The 20868-nt window shown below is 36.0% G+C and overlaps 1 protein-coding gene across 1 annotated transcript in view; it reads right to left on the reverse strand.

The window, feature by feature from the left end:
• Positions 1-20868, reverse strand: part of MARCHF11 (membrane associated ring-CH-type finger 11) — a 32843-nt gene that overhangs the window by 587 nt on the left and 11388 nt on the right. Inside the window, exons 4-5 of the mRNA XM_031058266.1 lie at positions 7100-7292; positions 1-99 (exon numbers count right to left, since the gene is read on the reverse strand). The exon at positions 1-99 is cut by the window's left edge and continues 587 nt beyond it. Coding sequence (XP_030914126.1) covers positions 1-99; positions 7100-7292 — 292 coding nt within the window. The remainder of the gene's footprint in view (positions 100-7099; positions 7293-20868) is intronic.

Here is a 20868-nt window from a genome sequence, read left to right on the forward strand (position 1 = left end):
CCGTGGCTTTATCATAATTTAACACATCCCAGTGTAGATTCACAGCTCTCCAGCGCTTAAACACTCGGTAAACAGATGCACCTTCGTGGACTATCAGTCCTGAAAGTAAGAGGGGAAAAAAGAGAGTTTATACAAAATGTCAATGGATACCACTTTGAGAGCAAATAGAGATTTAACACATTTTAATGACTCTGGCAATTTCCAGATGCAATTAAATTACTCATAACATTAATAATTCAAACAAACTGTGTATATGCAACTTAACTGGTTATTCATTTGTTTGGGAGGCAGGAACATGCAGAGGAAATAAGTTGCTCTGAATGAAAGCTCAACATAACCAATGCTGGAATAATCTGAGCATGCCTAACTAAATAAATTATTCAGATTTAAGTAAACCAATGCAAAACTGGCAGAATTGGATATTGACTGTTTATGCTAGTGCTGCCCTTGTTCATGGTAAGTTCTATTTATTTACTGAGATTGATACTGATTTAAGTAGACCTTTAAGTATGTTAGACCTTCTGCAATGAACAGGACAGTCCTAAATCTGTTTACGAGTGTTTTGTAGAATTCAGTACAGATACTGAAAAATTTAACTGCTTTCAAATTCCCAGTCTTTCAAATTCCCAGTTCAACTTAGGAGCACTTAAGATTTATGAAACAGCTGTAAATATAATTACTTTCCTGTCTTGTTCTTTAGAACAAGACAAAATTAAATGTTATTATTAACTACAATGAACATGGTAAGGATGATATACTTTCTTATTTCTCTTCAGTATTCAGTAGGAAAAAGTTATAAATTATCTTTTTCTTGATACCCAAAAATCTTTTAAAAGGTCCTTCAAGGAAAATACAAAATTTCTGGAGTCCTCAAGAGACTAATCTGCTTATGAATTTCCTTGTAGCTAATATTTATGCCTATTGAATGCATTCAAGCAACTTATTTAAAGATATTAAGCTTCTAACTTTCTGTAGGTATGTATATGTTTATACTCACACTCCTTATATGTGAGTATTTCAAATATGGATCTACTGGGGAGGCACATGGGGCTTCTGCCTTCCTGCTAGATTTTTCCAAAGCCAGCCTGGTTGAGGACACTTACACGGTTCTGAGCAACACCACCTGTTTTCTCTGGCTCCCTGCTTTGGAAAGAGAGCAATCTGCCTAGCCAAAAACATTTATAAATCTTTTGTCCAGTGTGCTCCTTGCCTAAAATGTTCCTATACATGGCCACATCTGTAATATGACCTGTGGTGTGCTTTATCCCAGGAGATTGTATATCACCTGTTTCTACACAAGAAAATTGTGATTTAAGTGTCTGAGGTCCTTTAGCACAATTAACTGATACCAGAAAGGAGATGCTCACACAAAGATGACACAAGCTGAAAGGGTGGGAAAAATATTTACATGAACAGCAAACCTCACATTAAAGTGCAATGATTTGCAGATAGCAACGCCTACTCTAACATATTTTTAAAGATCATTACACTGAAAGATGGAGAAACACAAAGATTTCTTTCAGAAGGATATGATAGCGAATGCAGCATCTCTGTACGGCTTTCAAGTTGCCTAGAATTCATTGAAGCATCCACTACAGCAAAAGTAGCACCAAAAAAACCTTAATTAAATAGTAAATAGTCTAAATGTATTTTGTAACAGCAAAGCATTTTAGTGAAATTTTTTCTTGATTGCAAGATTTCTATCTTTATCTTCTCAGACATAGATAAAGTAACCTGTCTTTAAAATTTATCATAATAATTTAGTTGATACATAAATGTACCTCCAAGACTGGCTTGATTGTACAAAAAGAATAAATGTATTGGATCCTGTACAGAATCTACAAATCAAGTTAGTGATGGTTTTACTGCTGTGACAAAGATTAATTGTTTTGTGTTTTGGATTTCCTATAAAGTTGATAAAGGAGATGAGAATAATCTTCCTCAACCTGTTCCTGGAACACAGCATTATTTGGTCCAATTTCTCCCTAGTCTGTGATGAAGCAAACTTAAAAGAACCTATTTACTCCAAAGTAAAGATACATGTCTGCACTTCACTAGAACCTGAACAACATATTTCAGAACAGAGAAGGAAGTATTTGAGGATGGATCATTGAGTTACATGAAGTACAGAATATCTTTTCAAAATTACGACAGAAAAAGTTGTAGGATGACTTCTTTCAGGGAGCTCTTTTTTTACTGTCTTGGGGCTTTCAGGATTTATTGAAACTATGTTTTCAAAGTTTTTAAACATTGGCAGAGATTCCTTTATAGTGGAAGCTGTCAGTCACATATACTTTAAAAGAGCTATAAAACAAAGGTTCAAATATCGCAAGCCTTGACATAAAGTTGTCAGATTTGCCAGTGCTGAAGGAGAAAATCATCACTTTCATAATTCCTCTTATAAAAAGTTTTAGCTCCCTTCTTGATAGAGCTATAGATTGAAAAATTCCTATGTAGATGAGGCAAAAGAACTGGGGTGGGTGGGAGTGTGAAGTTCTTGGCACCAACAGTTCCAAGACCACAAACAAGAGGAACTCCAGGTAAGTTTTAAATGCCAGAGATTTTCCAGGTTCAGAGGAGTTCTGATGCTCAAAATACAACTAGTTAGTCACTGAAGTGGAGCTGTAAGGAAATGGCTATTAATTGCCTTTCTCTTAAGGATTTCACAGCAATGAAGGTAGCTATGAGAGAGAAAAGAAGAACAAATCCCTGAAGGATACAGGTTTGTTCCAAACACCATGATTTCAACAGTGAGGAGGACACAGCTGAACACTTGTAGGGGAAAAATACTTGTTTGACTCAGATGATCCCAAGAAGTATTACAATTCACTACTGATAGCTGTTCAGATGTTCTGTCCAATTAATATCTACAAGGAACAAGAGTTCTTGGATGATGGACCCATCTAAGTGTCCTATGGTCCTAAGAAGACTTTACCTTGAGGTTTTGTCTCTAAGATGGAGGGATTGCAGTGGGATCTAGCTAATAGGATTATGAAGAATCTTAATTTTATTTTCTTTTTTTATCTTTTTGCCAAGTACTATTCTATTCTTTCTTCAAAGGTTTTCTTATCCTGACTCACAAGATATTTGAAACATTTTACTACTGAATGTCTTTACAAGCAGTCAACTTGTCTTACTCATATTTGGTGGTATTAGGTTACAACTTTATCTTATTTATCACACTAATCATATATATAAACATTTAGGAATGGTCCTCCCAGTAATATCACAAGATTTTATGCAGGGATAAAAGAGCATTTTCAGAAACAGACTATACCTCTGGACAAAATATCATGTCTTAAAACTATTCTAGGGCCCACAGATATAAACAAAAAGCAATCAATTGCTCACAGCATTAATGTGAAACATATCCATGCTAAAAATAGTAATAGTAAAAAAATATAATTCTTCATAAACTATTTAGCATTAGATCCAGTGTGGGAGAAAAAAAGACTTTCTGAATAAAGACATATAAAGTGCAGCTAGATGTGTTCATTGTAAGTAACTTCAGCCTGTTCCTTTTTACAACCAAGGAGTTACAGGAATGTTGCAAGGCATCAAGTTCCTTAGCAGAGAAGAAAGAGGCTTTCAGAGGGCAATTCACACCTCGCACTGGCTCCCATCTCTTCCTCCCTTGCCGCAGTACTGCTGGCACCTGTCATGTGTCTAGTGCAAGGCAACAACTACTTTTCAATGCTGGAAAAGGGGCAGCACTGTTGTTCTGGGATTGCAAGTCGGCTGTTTGTAAGAAGTTTTGTTCATATTAGAACCCAGTAGTTATAACCATTTTCCAGTGAAAAAAATATAAAATTCTACTACTTTTCTGTTATGCAAAGTAATTGCTAGGTTTAAAAAGTAGAACTGCAAAGGCTTGATATACTGTCCTTCAGTGGGTAGATAAGGGATTTATATTATTCATTCCTTTTATGAACTCACTCCCTTTGGTAATCCCTACATGGATGGTCTGATCCTAGCACTATCCCTGGAATAGCTCTGGGTGTCACAGGCTGTAGCTCTGCTTGATCAGAGTGTTCAAGATTTGCTTTAGGAAAACTTCAACCAATAGCAAATTTCAAAGGGAAGAGCTTTATGCTCAGCTCTGATGCAGAAAGGTACAAGGTAATGACTTGTAGGGTTAAAACCAACACTGATAAATAAAAACAATCTTATTTGTCAGGAATAATTCTGGGAAAATTCAGAGAGAAGAAAGAGAACAGTGGATACCAATAAAGCATGTACACTAAAATGAACAGAATATATTATTCTCATGATCTATAATCTTCAGGGTGTTTCTTTTGTTAAAATGTAAAAACAAAGAAGTAAAATACAAGTTAGGTGTAATTTACTTAATAAGAAAGAGACTGGTGTGCTACATATGATATAAAAGTCAGTCATTGGGTAAATGAATTGTTATGTGCACATTTTCAAATATGTCATAAAAATATGTCAGTACCTTTTGGCAAACTGCTTTTAAAAATTATAGCAAAACATTTCAAAAAAATGCTTCACACTTTTTGTGTGAAGATATCTACACTTTACAAACAACCAAAAAGTATTTGTGCTGTTTCTGCAAGGGTGTAGGGAGGCATAACTGAAAGCAGGTGGAATAAATCTTGGTCATACCACCAGTATCTCAAGCATTATCTTGAAATATGTGGTGCAGAGGAAAACCTGTATGTCTGCATAAAATTTTCATTGAAATAAAGATTACAGTGAGGGGAGAGGTATTCACTCACTGTAAATCCTGTTCAAAACTAAGACAATGCCACGGATGACTAAACACAAATGAAAGTAGAGGAGATCCTAAGTGAGACCTGTAGCTGGTTGGAAGCATTACAAGCTTCATGATATAAGAGATTATTCATAATAATGGTAAAATAAGTTAATGCTAGGGAAATCATCAGCATAATGGAAAGCATTTTGCATTTTTAAAATAATTTATAAGTAATGCTTACATATATCTATAAGAGAATTTTATTTGAAAATAGTAAATTAAAATTATCAATCTAAACCACTCATTTCATCATGAAAGAATAAGATGAAATTGAATAAGGTTGACTATATTAATGAATACTTTTAAGAGTTACAAGAAGTCCTGATCTTCCGAGCTAACAGAATGCAAATTACTTGAAATTATATGCAGAATAAGTGGGTCTGAATGAATCTGGATTATCAAAATTCCTCAATTATAAAACCTCCTTTATACAGCTTTCCAAACTTCCAGATACAGTCTAGTAAATTTCTAAGTCATATGTGCAGTGAATTTTGTATCTATAATACAGTGTCCAAATATATTTAATTGTAGTCACTTTTACATATAAACTTTCATTTATTATTTGTGACAGTTCTATAAAATATGCATTTATTAAATGAAAGGCAAGTCAGTTTATCTGTGTGTTTGCTTTGCTCCTGCAGAAGCTCCATGTGAGGTACATGTTTGCTCAGCAGCTTCCACTTCAGCAGTGGCTTGAGACTAGCTGGCTTGAAAGGCAGCTAAAGGATGCACCAATCTATGGAAGCTCATCTGCCAAATATTTACTTCTATGGATAAATACAGTAATATTTATGATTACCCACAGACATTCTTAGCTGATTTTGAGTTTAATCTGGTTTAGTGTTTTAACAGTAAAACAAATGGGAAAAATGAAAATAATTTGAAGTAACTGGTTATTTCAACTAGCTGATGCATTCCAAAGTATTCCAAACAAACCAGAACTCCATATAAATGAAATGCTTGGAATGTCTAAAGCACATTTTATCTTCTTTTAGTGTATTTTTAAACAAAAACAAAGTCCTCAGTATTGAGTGTTAAGCTGTAAGAGGTGATGTTCAGAAATCAGCATCTAAGAGGACATGTAGCTGAGTCCTTTTATTCATTTAAAAGATGAGCACTTGTCCAAAGTATGAGATTCTGCTCACTTTTCTGTCTGAGATTCGGGTTCACAGAAGAAAGCCTGTGTTACAAAATATTCCAGAGCAGGCTTCTCTAACAAAAATTACAAAATGAACAGAACTGCTGATGTAGCTGAAATATAAATACTTTTACAGTAATGGGATGGTTTCAATAAAAGATGATGTGGCTTTACAGTTGAAGCAAAACCCTTGATATTAGGAATCACTCTGTTTCTTTGTCCCCTTACAAAGCAGAATTCAGAACTGTTCTAATTCCCATATGAAGATTCAGATAACATTTATCTCTCAGAAATGTCAATGCAAACATCAGATGGTGTTTGCATTGCACTTCTGGATATTTTTGCAATTAAAATTCTGTGAATGCGTTTTGATGTAAATAATTATTACTAATTATGTAAATTTATTTCTCTAAATTATGTAATTATGTAATATTTAATGTAAAATTTCTCTCCAAATAATAATAAATATTCTAACAATCAAATCAAGTTGTTTTACCAAATACTAAAAGGGATTTCTATTTAAATATTTCCGGGTCCAGTGTATATTCAGAAATTTCAAAAGTGGTCAATAAGTGTTGCAGTAAAATGTATTTTCTTTTACAAGATTTCAGCTAAATGACTTGGGGCTTTTTAATAGTAAAGCAAGTTACTATAGTTAGCACTGTGTGAGTGTTTCATAATTGTTTACAATGTGCAAAGAACTCACGCCTGCCTTCTCTGTTCTCCTCCATTTCTAGCACAGTGACCTATATAAATCTGTGCAACCTAATTTTGGGTGTGGAGTTTGATGACATCTTCAAGGGCTTCTTCTGTGCTTCATGATGGTACAATCTCATTCAAACTGGCATCAGAAGATGACAGTGTGTAATTTTACTAATTATTTTGATAATTTCTTTCATATTTTCATCTAACTCCCTGAACTTTGCTAGTCATTTTATCAAGAAATTTAAACTGATCCTGTTCTCACCACTAAGATTTTGTGAATCCACTGATGAATCTGAGAGTAAAGCTTCTTTGATTCTTTTCTCTATGCAAAATTTGCAACACTGTAAAAAGCAGCACTTGCCGAAGGTATCAGCTGAGAATAAATCTGCAAAGAACTGATCAATTAGAGTGACCAATTAGAAAAATAGAAATAGTCACAGTCTTAAACCACAGTCTGTGCTGTTTAAAGATTTTGAGCTTACCTATGCATACTAGATCCATAAAACCATACATTCCATAGCAGATTTGAAAAAGGATGTCCTTTCTTTGCCATACTGCATAAGGGCTGAAGGCTGACCATAGAAGCCAAGTCACACTTGCTACTAAGAACAGAGATCCTAGGATTACAGCAACCATCTGCACTTTCTCAACCAGTGTTATAGTAATGCTTTGCCACTAAAAGAGAAACAAAGTTGTATAAGATAAAAATGTTATTGTCCATGGTTGCACATTCAACTCCATCTTTTTCCTGAAATCAGAAATTATTTTAATATTTACACATATCTTCATAGATATTTACTAATATCCTTGATACTGACATTTTATATATCTTTTTTCCTATTTCAAAGTGAAGCTAATAGTTGCTTCCCCATTTCCTCCAGTGTCCCTATCAATATGATCTAGCTGTGAACTTCTGAAGAGTTAATAGTTTTTTTCTGTTTTGAATATGTAGGCAAAAAATATATTAAGTCTTAGGAATGGAACTCTGTCTTCCATCTTTGGAGGGCAATGAACAGAATAAAAAAGGAAGAAGACTTTTTCAAATACATGTTATGTTAGTGTGACAGGTTTCCTTTCCATCCCTCCCTCCTGAAGTGTGAAGCCATTTTCCACTTTCAGGCTTCTCATCAAAGAATTTCCAGACATACCAAGGGAGTTGTCTTTCTCTGCATAAACCAGTGTAAACAGCACAAAAAGATTACTGCAACCTAGTGTGGAAGTGACATGAAAACTCAGGAGAAGCCCTGAATATAGATAGCACAAACATTTATTTTCAGTGCACCCCGATTATGTCCATCTTTCCAGGGCAGGCTGTATCTTCCACATGTGACGTGACTGGTTTATGGTGGTACAAGATTTAAATATAAAAGAGTGTGTGAACTGACTTCTGTCAAGATAAGAGAAATACAATTCTGTTATAAGAGTCACAAGAACAAAACACAGCATAAAGAACTAATTGTTCTAGATTACCCTTAACATGTATGGCTTTTCTTGGACATAATTATGTAAATTGCTTTGGTAGACTCCCCACTCCAGCCCCATCACTCCTTCCAGGGCTGGTGTGAAGATTTTGTAGACAGCCATCTTTCCTGTTCCTAATTTTGGATGTACCAGCCCCCTTCTATAGCTGCAGTAGGAAACAAGTGGAGAAAGCTATTGCAATAAGGGTTTTCTTGCCTCTTTTACCATCTGGCAATAATTTTTCCTTTTTCCTGTGACTTTACTAAAGCCTTCTCTTTTTTTACAGCTGTTGGGTACCCAGTACCATATAATCATAGGATAAAAAAATAATTCAGGTTGCAAGGGGCTGTGAGAGCCCTCTAGTTCAACTTCCTGCTCAAAACATGATAAGGGGATGAGATCAGACCAGGTTGCTCAGGGATTTTTTCTGTAATACCTTGAAAACTTCCAAGTATAGAGGACATTCAGCCTCTCTGTGCAAGCTGCTCCATTTCTTGACTGTACTCAGGTTGAAAAAAGTTTTTCTTCAAAAACATTTTTTCTTATATTCATTCTGATGCTCTTTTGTCCCACTTACACTTTTTCTCCCATGAAGTACCCCTGTGAACAGCCTGGGTGAGCAGTGGGTCCCCTGCCCCTTTCTTCTCTTTCAGCTTTTCCCATTAACTTTTGTACTGTAGCCTAATATGCACAATTAGTGCTACATTCCTTCTCTTCTTGCAACCTTCTGAATATAACAGTACAAAAAGATAGAGATATAGCAATTTGTAAATTGTCTATCTTGAAATAATATCCTTTTATAATGAACTCATGAAATGCATACTAGCTTTTTCATGGAACTTGAAGGTTTGGAATGGGGCTATTCATGCTAAATACTACCTTTTTATGTCAAACAACAATGGACACTCATTTCCTTTGTTAAGTCTCCTTATGAAGGTTAAAGAAGGTCATTAACAAGTGATGCATGACAGAATGGTGTGAGCTTTCCATGACTCAGTATACAGGATTGGAAGTTCAGGACTTAAATTCACTGAACATTCATTAGACTCCATAGGGTAATGTTAAACAAAATTAGTTTTCATTTCTCAGCTGAAGCTACATAGTGTGACTTGGCAGAAAACTGTAAAAAATTCTGCTGGTTATGTATGTCTATCATCTTTATCAGTGTGAGACAGAACTGTATTAAATTTCTTTGGAATGCCTGAAATCAAAGTCCATTTACATGAAGTAAAGCTTTAACTGTCACAAAATATTGCACTGTCAAATTCACAGAAGAAGCTGGCAATAAACTGAAAAGATTTATATAAATGAAATAAACAGCAGATCTGTCACAGTGCAACAATTTCAGAAGTTTGTAAACTCACTTCAGTTTATTTTGATTTTCTTTTTTTTTTAAACTTAGATTGCTCATAGTCTGCAAAGAGAGTAATGAACATGAGAAAAAGCAATCCAAACATTTGGGATAAATAATGTAGCATGCAGTCTAGATAGCTTATCCCTTCTTCGGGTGTTGTCTGAAGACCAGCGTCTCTTCCTCAGTGCCAACCACTCCTACTACCCATTTCATGAGGGCTTTTTGTTGGCTTGTTGTTGGGTTTTCCCAATTCTTTAATTCTAGAAAAACTTGACCTTGACCTTGAAAAGTTCTAAGAAACATAGATATGATCCTCACCACTTCCTAGCCTCTTCTAAATAATGTATTCTCATTATCTTACTCTTCTCTTGATCTGTCAAGAGTGCAAGCAATTGAATCTCTCAACCTCAATAAAGTCAATAATTCCAAAGATGCAGCATATTAGCACCCCATCAAATTACCACAATTACTGAGAAAAACACACAAGCATTCCAGAAGTTGTTGTTCCTAACTCTTCCGCCATTAAAAATCAAAGAACAGTCCCAAGAAAACCCCCCAAACCAACAAACCAAAACCTCCATCAAAATAATAAAAAAAAGAACCCCAAAAATAGGATTAGATATTTTCTTCTATTACCCAACTACTTTAACTTTGTGGTAGTCACTGTCTTTGTCCTATGAAAAAAATTTTAGTCCTTCACCTTTTTCAGTATGAAAGTCAGCAATAATCAAGAAATTCCAAAATTTTACAAAATGTTCCTCCCTATTACTGTAATCTGTAAGTTAAGCTAATTAATGATGTTCCATAGTAGATGGGTGAGGAAGGACTGTGTGTGTAAGATCAAAGACATTGTAGAGTACTAGAAAATTTACATGAAACCACTAACTTGCCTCCTTGGTCGGCAGTCTGCCATAGGAATCCAGCACCCCAGGAGTGATGAAGTGGGATGGATTGCTGTTCAGCTCTAACATGTGATGAGCTTGGGGATCTCATCTTCTGTCTGTGTTAGTCCTTAGTGCTAATGGCAAGAAGACTGTGGATGTTCCTGATGGTTAACTTACCCCAACTGAAATTTCCTCCTCCTTGGCCCTCTCCAATATGTTTGGATTTGTAACAGTCTGAGATTGTCTCTTGGGAAATGAGTATCTTGATTTTTTTCCCCCATAAATTTGACTGAGTTTGGGTAGAAATTATAAAAAGATGAGCAGATGTTATAGGGACAGGTATATTTGTCACATAATGAAGGTGGTATTCTGTAGTTATGATGTTATTCCCATGTTGATAGGCTTGGAATGTTCAGTCCTTTCTTAAACATGGCCAGCATTAGTCATTAAACAATGAGATGAACTGCACAGGACTCTATTTTTTGGTTGCTTTGCATTTCATTACAAGGCTTGTGAAGAGGAACTGGAGTTGTGGTCACACCATTTGCTTGTGCCTCTCAGTCACAGCATGGCTAACATGTGTGAGAATACAACTGAAAGAAGCCCAGGAAAAGAAAGCTCATTCTAAGAGTAAGATACTTATTATAGCATCAAAGTCAGTTAAACTTTCTTTGATTTCTCATAGTCATTTTCCTTCTTGTATTCACTGTTATGTTATAATCACTTCACCTTTTAATGTCAAATTAATGGCTTATGAGATTACAAAATAATAAAGTTATTCCATGACAGGATGTTGAGAAATTGCATTCAGAATATAACAGACTGAATTATTTAACATTGTAAATTGAATGACCATATGATTAGTGTGTCATGACTTAAATCCATTATTTCCTCATTTTTTTAATATAACCTACTTCTAAAATGTTAATCATTCATGACTATAAATAATATGATGACTTTCTAATTTGTTTTTGCTATTTGCTGACTCTACATTCCACAGCATTCCAGTTATTTTAGCTAAATATTTTGCCAAGTTAGGAAAGATCTAGACAGGATTTTAGTGTCAGCTTCTGTAAAGTAGATGACCCTAAAAAATAAATATTATGAGAAAGATTGTCATTTTTGCTCAACAACTAGAAATGGAAAGAAAACGTGAAATATTTTGTACTTGATAACTATAATGATATTGTAGGTTTCAGATATAATAATTTTAAAAACCTCATTTAAATTTCTATGAAAATCCCATTTCATATTCCTTCTCATAATATATGTAGTGTTATGATGTACCATGCCATCTCAGTTGCCCATGAAAAGAAACCATTTTATTTTAATTTACAATGATGGCAAAAACTTCCTTTGAAAATTATGCTTTAAACAAAATATAATTAATGCTTCTGATTTTAATGTAATACTTTCTGCCCTTGAAAACTTTCTAGACTTTTACTTCTACTGACACTTCATTATATTTGGTTCTTTTAAACTTTTATTTACCACTGGTCTTCCCCTGATAAATCATTTGGGAGTATAATACATTAATGGTACTCTAGAGTTCAAATTCTAACCCCAGAAATATTGCTCCTCTTTTCTTCTAAGGTTTCTGTCAAAGAAAAATAAAATATAAGGAAATAATTCCTTATTTTTGAGGCTGAGACTTTCAGAAGTTGAAGGAAATGTATTGCTTTGATGGAATAATTGTTAAAGAATAAAGTCAATACAGTTATATGCATGTCCTTACTAACATAAAGGTGGATAAAATATTCAAAGGTCTGTAATTTTTGAGATAAATCAATATTAACTTGGCTTTGTTTTAATAATGCCTTGTAGAAACCAATTGATTATTGTATAATACATGGCAGAAAAATTATCTCAAAAGAACTGATACTGTGCTTCTACTTAGAATACTTTGCATTAGAAACATATGCAAAGAAATGACAGGTTTTCCTACATCCCCAATAAAGAACATATGAAATTTCCTTATGGCTACCCAAATGCGTATCAGCTGTACTAATTTATAATCCACCAAAATTCCTTAAGACAATGAGCTGTTGTGGGGTTATCCCACTCTGTTCTCTCAGAAACACAGTTTATTATGGGCACTGCTGACAGAAACCTCTCAATCCCCAGAATTCACTCACTCTGGAATGAATATTTTACACACCAGTAACAATAATGCCTGGCTGTGACTTACTGTTACATTACATGATTAACCTAAAGACATACCAAATATACAATCTCAAAAACCTTTTGTTAGATTGCTCTAATTGCAAGAACCAATTCTTACAAGAAAAAGTTCTTTCCTAGTGTCATTCATTATCCATTACTGGATTTGTAATCTGCACACAAATGAGTAAAACTTATAGAGAAGCTAAAGAATACACTGATTTAAGTCCAACAAATCATTTTTGAAGTGGCTGTTCCTTACTTTATCCTGTTGGTAGTCTATGTGATTAGATAATTAGGATTTCTAAAATGTTTTGCAGTAAGCACACACTGCCTACATGATTCAGTATACAATGATAGTTAACTTACTGACCAGGCTGGACAGAAAATGCGTAGTTTTGAGTACACACAGACACAAACATTAGAAATGTCATTTTTAGCTATAGGCTTCTGTTTTTATGACTTTTTCTTAAAAGAATCAATGTCCCAAAAATTGTAGCACACCATTAATGGCTGCCTATTTTGATACATTATTAACACATATAGTGCTTGGAGTCATGATGCCCATTATCTTTTCATCTGCCAGAGAGCTCATCAATACAGATAGTTTGGGCTGTATGTAATTTCTCCATCAGCTTGGAAGGCTGCACCAGTATTTTACTTGCCACATTCCGAAAACATAACATTTGCCATGCAGATCCCATCCATCTGTGCACCACTCAAGCAATTTAGTTGACAGCTCCTGGAAGTGTTGACTTACTGCATGTAGACAACTGATTGAACATCTACACCTACCCTGGGTACACCTTGGATTTCTGGCTGTCCAGAAGCTTGGATATCCTGGTCAATCTACAAAATCTTCACATCCTATTACATTCACCTCTCAAAATCTTATTACTTACTAAGTAGAACTGTTCAACCTTTAATCTTACAGTTTTTAAAATTATGTTAGAATTGGGATCTGAGACCACAAGCAGAGCTGTGATGTCAAATACATTAATCTTACATTATTCTTTCTCTGAGAAATTACCAGTATCTATTTTTTGCTAATGGCCAAAAAACGAAAGGAATTAGGCAAGACTGTGTGACCAGCCAAGACAGCTGCCCAAGCAGAGCACCAGCGGAATACGCTGACACCCTGGTGCCAGGCCGCAGTGTGCCCTGCTCTTGTGGCAGTAGGGGCCAGCAGCAGTAAGCATGCCTGTGGGAGGCATGCCCAGGCAGAGGAGCTTCTCTTCTTACTGACAGAAAGGAGGCAGGCAAGCAGAGCGAGGAGTATCGGAGTAAGAAAGAAAAAGTAAAGAAAGAGTTCAACTACCTTCCCTGGAACAGGCACGAAAGGGCAGACAGAATGCATGATATGGAGGATTCCCTATCCTCTGTCCAATGCAGTGACCTAAATGACAGGGGACAATGGTGACAAGTTCCTGCCGAGCGCAGCAGGCAAATCTCTGCAACTCCCTCCCTGCAGAATTTTGGGTTTTTTAATCATGGGTCCATTTACATGGCGTTGAGCCTGTGATGACAGACAGGGTGCCCCTGTCACAAAGCAGGAAAAGGATCTTCGCACAGGAGTTTTCAGGGCTCACTGAAAGAGCTTTAGACTAAACTTGAAGGGAAAAGGGGTAAAGCCAGGTTCACTAGAGATCAGCCTGGGGGTAGCACACTAGTGTTGGAGAGGCAGAGTGCTATGAATGTTCTTTGGTCTGCCATCTCAGTAAGGCAGGAATGAAGATCTATGTATGTGTCAGTAACAGCACAAGTTATTGATACATTAGAAAGCACAGAAACATCTGAGAATGGTCATGTAGGAATTAGGGCTTCTTCCCACAAAAAGGGGGTGGGATCAATAGCCCAGCTGAAGTACATCCACACCAATGCATGTGACATGGGCAACAAACAGGAGAAGCTGGAAGCCATTGGGCAGCAGGAAAACTGTGATACCATGAAACATCGTGGGAGCACTTGAACAACTGGGGTGCTGCAATGGATGGCTACAAAATCTTCAGAAGGGATAGCAAGGAAGGAGAGTTGGCAAGGTAGCCCTGAACATTAGGAGGGTTATGATTGTCTAGAGCTTAATGATGGTGCCAATAGGGTTGAACATTTATGAGTAAAGATTTGGGGGAAGGGTGACAAGGAAGACATCCTGGTGGGAGTTTGTTACAGGCCATCCAAGGAGGATGAAGACACAAATAAAGTATTCTGTAGGAAACTGGGAGAAGTATCATGCTTGCTAGCTCTTGCTCTCATGGGGGACTACAACAAAAAAGAACAGATGTCTGCTGATATACAACACAGCAAAGAGGACGCAGTCTAGGAGGGTTCCTGGAGGAAATAGGAGACATGTACGGTTAGGTAAATTATTCTCAAGTTAACTTTTAACTCCTATGAGACTCAAACTAACTTCTTTTAGCTTAGTGGCAATAGCTCATCGGTACTTCACACATTCCATGGATGTGCATATTTGGTGAAAATGAAATTACCATTCTATGTGAATAAATAGTATTCCTACTGTAAAGTAGGAACTGTTCAATTTCTGTTGCAGCTGTATTGGAAATACTGAATTTCATTACAACCTACTGCACTTTTGATAGCATTATCTGAAAATTAAATATTAATGACTGGAGGAAATTAAAGCCTGCCATGGTTGTTGCAGTCCGTGCAACCCAAAGATGATCTGCAAAGTGATGCTGACAGCTTAGCTCAAACATAGGCTGTCCTGTTACGGTCAGGTCCACATTCCTGGAAGAACACTGAGAGAAAAAACATTCAGTATAATTGCACTGAGGAAGTAAACCTCAGCAAGATCATAAATAAGTGATATAAAGGAGGTATTAACAATTTTCATGCCATGTAGTCACTTTGGAGGGTTAACCCTGTTTTGCCTATACAGTTCTGCATTTTACTTTTTCAACATGAATAGACAGTATCAGAAAGGGTTCTGGATTTGCTTTTTCCTTCTCTCCTGCAAAAAGAACTATATGTAAATTCTAGCTAAAACTGTTGACAACTTTTAAATTAAAAAAAAAATGCTGAGCATGAGGCTAATATTGTGCAGTTCATGATGATATTGATGCAGTCACCAAATATATGTAAAAAATTGCTCAGCATGGAGGGCCAGATCAAGCCTCTTCCACAAAAATACCCTAGACACGAGTTACTACACAGTCACTAGACAGTCACTATGCATTTCTGTCGATGTCTTCTTGTCTACCATGTTGAATGTATTTAAGTATTAATTCTGGCTCCTTTACTGAAACTCACATTTAATTTGCTAGCTCGACTTTCCGAAAGTGCTGGCTACTCTTTCTCTGTCTTTTTGACCCTATGAATAATTAAATAATTTTTACAACCCATGCAAAAGGAATCATGGAGAGTTTATTTGAGAACATTCTATACCCTAATGTTTGGTCCATTCCCTTATGAGAGCCTTGCCTCAAACCCATTGTTCATGTGAGTTAAAGCAAGGTTTTAAACTTTCACCTCTAAGGATACTATTTTAATAACTGATTTCTGTGTTATTCAGGATATTCAATAGTAGAACTTCTTCCAAGTAATTTATTGGAACACTTCCAGTTCCTGTACAATACATAAATGTTGACTGAACCAAAGGAAAAGTAAATGAAATTGATTATTCACATCATCTGCGTAGGGATAAGTAGGGAAATGATTTTAGTATGGTACAAAGAAACTTTTAGGAACTATTTCTGACACTGACATATTTCACTGGGCTCTGGATGCAAGAAAAGAAGCCATGGAAAAGCTATAATGGAAAAGAACCATAGAAACTACATGAAAGTGAAAGAAATTCCATGCAATTGGAAATTCAGAGTTCAAAGTTTCCAGTTCACTGAAAGAAGACTGGAAGAGGACCCTCAGAATGGAGATGCACAAACACATTTGATTGCATAAGTACAGTCTAGTTGTAAAGCATAATTTTGTTTAAAGCACATCATAATTACTGCTTCCCACTATCTGCTTGCAGACACTCTATGAATCCAAAGACATGCAATCAAATAACATCACCATGTATTGTTGCTGGATTTCCCTGCGTCCTGCAGCAGCATTAGTCACAATAGTTGAACAACAGTTCGGGAACAAAACAACTCCCCACCTTTAATTAGGAGGATGCACCTTCCCTATTCAGACTTCTTCCAGTTGCTATATGGCAATGATGTCTTTCAGCGCTACAAGATACAACCTCACCAGAAATCCACTGAGTACAAATACTGGCCTCTGCTCCTTTTGGCCCTGAGCAAAAACGAATTCACAGACTGCAATCAGAATTTTCATATGAAAATCTGGAAGATGCTCATGAGAGTAGAAGCAATCCTGATTTCATGTGTTTCTTTTGTAAGACGTGAAACAAAGAGAAGTTCAGATTTCAAGGGCAACAAAATGACTCAAGAAACATATCCTGAGTTCAGGTTGTTGCCTTGTCTAATCCCCAAGTAAGATAATGAGTATCATGGATGAAGGTTAGAAGGCAGAATGGTAAGAGTATCAAGATATTATATAGCATGTAATCATGAAGAAGACAATCCTGGGTTCTGAGTTGTATGAAATCTGGCAGTAAGTCAATTTGTAAGTCAATTTGAATGTAATTTCTTAAATTAATAAATCAATTAGATTGATTTTGTAGTGAATTAAATTAGCAATAAGTCTTCACTTAAAGAGAAATTAGTCATAATTATAGAATTTTAGACTGTACAAATGAATATGGTAAATAATATACTGCTTGAAAATTTGGCCTAGTGGAAGAATTAAGTAATTTATTAATTAATATATCACACATTATGTATAATAACTAAAAGGCTTTAAAAAGATGCATAATACATTTATTAATGGATTCATGTTAATATTGGTATTAATAAGGGGTGTTTTTTATTAGGTTGTTATTTAAATATATATTACACAGCAAAATTTTAGCAGTCAATTGCATTAGTTTTTTCAGGTACTGCTAAATAATCACAACCACACACTAATAGGTGCTGTTTGAATCAATACTAATTTTTTTCTAATAATTTGAGTAGCCATGGTTTTGATCACTCACTTACTTACAAGATTCCATTTTTATAAAAACATATAAGCTGTAGTGCTTAATTACAGAGGGTGGCAATTTAGATACTACATATAATATAATACTAGAGCTCTATCTGTGAAAAAAGAAAATAGCTGCCTTTATAGTGTACACTATACCAGATACTCTCTATTTCTCTCTAATCATATAATGAATATGTCTGAAATCCCTCGGCATAATTAAATTAAATTGCACAATATACTTTTGAAAATTTCCAGCTGTCTGACTTGTTACACTCTGTGTCAACAATCATATTGCTTCAAGAATCAATGGTTGCAATACCAAAAACTGTAATATCCATTTATATTACTGTGTTTGAAAATTCCCAAGCTATAAATTGTTCTTGTCTTGATGGTGCTTATATGGCTTACATATAACGTATGTACCATCTCTTGCAGTAAAAACACAGACATAAAATAAAAATGCCATCAGCTTCTCTCAAATACCAAAAGCACCAAAAAGAATGAAAGATAAGTACATGCTGTTAATATGGAAAATAGATTTATGGAAAAACCACTTACTGTTCTGCAATTGTAATTTTTAAGTTTATTACTATAAACACAGTCACATTTTGTTGTTTCTAGACAATAGTCCCCTCTTTTACATTCATTTATTACATATGATGCAGCTACTGGTCTTCTTTTCAGAACAGAAGCTCATAAGATTGTTCCACCTTACAGTCAGCACAGTTTCTGGATTCCTTACCAATATTAACAGTAACAGCTGTGATTAAACCAATTTAGGACACTCTTAGAAGAACACCTTAGTGGTCCCCTAGGATACAAACCCTGAAACAACTTGCTAGCCACTTGAAAAAAATTAAAGGGATTAGGAAGAAATTCTTTATTCAGAGGGTGGTGAAGCACTGGTTGAAGGCCAGGTTAGATCCTAAGCAACCTCATCTACCGAGTGGCATTCCTTGCCTGTGCCATTCCTGCCTATGGCATGGGGGATTGGAACTACAGGGTCTTTAAGGTTCCTTTCAACCCAAACTATTCTATGATCCTATGATTCTTTTTCACCTCTCTGAATGGATAGAAACAGAGAAGTAGATCTTCAACAGGCCCTGGTTTTGCCACTGTAGTCAGACAAAAATTTCTTGATTTCCAGAGTTTGCGGGCAACTCATCCTTACATGGATGATGTCTAATGAAAAAGCAGGGAAGCATCTCCATCTCAGATGGAATTTTCACTTACTCCTTAGACTCTGGTAAATATCAAGCCTGTGAGCTGACAAAGTGCAGAGTGTTTAAGACTGATGACTGCAGACAGAGGTAATGGAACATGTCTCAGGGCTGTGAAAAAGGCACTGTAAGATCTCATGGCTCAAAGCACTCAAAGAGGGAAATGGCTTAGATATCTGGTAAAGAGAGGACCTAATACTCTTCTTCAGGTATGTTTGTCCAGTCAGGCCTGACTGACTTAGTAACTTATCCAGATCCAACTCTGAATTACAGAAAACTGACTGTGAATCACTATCGTAAACTATACCAAAACAAATCATTTAAATGGCCAGTATACTGACATCAGACCGTTTTTGTATGAAGTGAACTGTTTCTGTTGTATTGGCCTTAACTCATAGAGGATTCTAAGGGAAAAGAGAGATTGAAGGAATGCATAATTTCTCCAGTCAGGGAACCTGGAATGAGGTGTTGAACAAGAAAAGTTGGTATTTTTTGTGAATGTGAAAACAAGCCTAAGCAACTTTCCAATAGAAGAGCTTTTAAAATGCCACTTTATGAATGCCTGATCCTGGTCCACCAAAATGAAGCAGCCCAGACTCTCTACCAACAAGATAACCAAGTCCAGTGATGGAATCCTCCAGCAGGAAATTAAGTAGCTGCAACTTTGAACCCACATCCTTCAGAAATGCTAATGGCCACAGTCAGTCTGAACAGTTGCATTGCTGTCTTCCAGCACATACAGGAGTTTTCTGAAAGTGCTTTTCCTTTAGTAATGAAAATAAACGTGAGATGTGCAAATTAATCATCTCTTTGGAGGCATGCAAATTCATGCATGAACTTGAGTTTGTAAATAAAAGTTAGTTTTCTAAAGTAATTTTTTTTTCTTATCATAAAACATATTCTACAAAACACTGTTCCCCTACAAGAGGGATGACAGTAAAGACAGGGAGGGAGCCTTTATCGGGGAACATAGTGATAGGATGAGGTTTAGCAACTTTAAACTAAAAGAGAATAGGTTTAGTTTAGCTATTAGGAAAAAATTATTTGCAGTGAGAGTGGTGAGACACTGGAACAGGTTGCCCAGAGAAGTGGTGATGAAAACAGAGAGAGTGACCCTGAGACAAAGACATGCTTCTTATTCACACTTCAGATATGCTAATGCAGGATCGTAGGATATAGCACTACAGAAATTCTAGATTATTTTTAAGTAAACAGGTTGGAAGCCTGCATCTCTGAACCCAAACAAGGAAGGAAGAACTTTGAAGGTAATCTTGAGGACCTGATGCATGAGAGTTGTACAATGAAGACAAAAACTCACTTGTGTCACATGATGACAACCAAGACATCTGGAGGTACTTAAACTACTGAAACTGCTTTCTATTCTAAAACAATCTAGACTAGAAGACTGACGTCCATAGATCTTGTAGGTTTAATTGCTGGGGCTAAGTTCACAGCAATTGTATCAGTGACATCTACAAAAGCAGGAGGGTAAGGCCCAGAGGAAAGATAAGCTTTTAAAATTCCAGCAGCCATAAATACTTCCCACTGAATGCACAATAGATTTCCCACAAATTTCTGAACACAATCAAGTACATGGCATCAATTCTCAGTGGAGAAACTCTGAACTAGGCACATTTCCATAGAACAAACTGCAATTTCACATCTTTTCTAGATTTTTAACCAAGGCTTTAAGAAGGAAAGGACAGTAGAAGTATAGAATTTTGAAATCCCAGAGATTACAGGATCATAGAATTTTAAAGTTGCTAAAGATTTCTAAGATCATCAAGTACAATCATTGACCTAGCACAATTCCTTTCAGCACTAAACCATATTCCCAAGTGCCACATCCACATGCCTTTTGAACACTTCCAGACGTGACGATTTCACCACTTCCCTGGGCAGCCTGTTTCAATGTCTGACCACCATTTCAATGAGGCAATTTTTGCTAATCTCAAATCAAAACCTCCCCGGGCACAACTTGAGGCCATTTCCTCTTATCCTGTTGCTTGTTCTTCACTTGGGAGTAGAGGCCAAACCCACCTCACCACCACCTCCTTTCAGGTAGTTGTAGAGAGTGATGATGCACCCATGAATGCAATTCTACAAGATGTATTTGAAGGTCCCTC

Source organism: Geospiza fortis, unplaced genomic scaffold (assembly GCF_000277835.1).
Source record: "Geospiza fortis unplaced genomic scaffold, GeoFor_1.0 scaffold281, whole genome shotgun sequence".
Classification (NCBI taxonomy): domain Eukaryota; kingdom Metazoa; phylum Chordata; class Aves; order Passeriformes; family Thraupidae; genus Geospiza; species Geospiza fortis.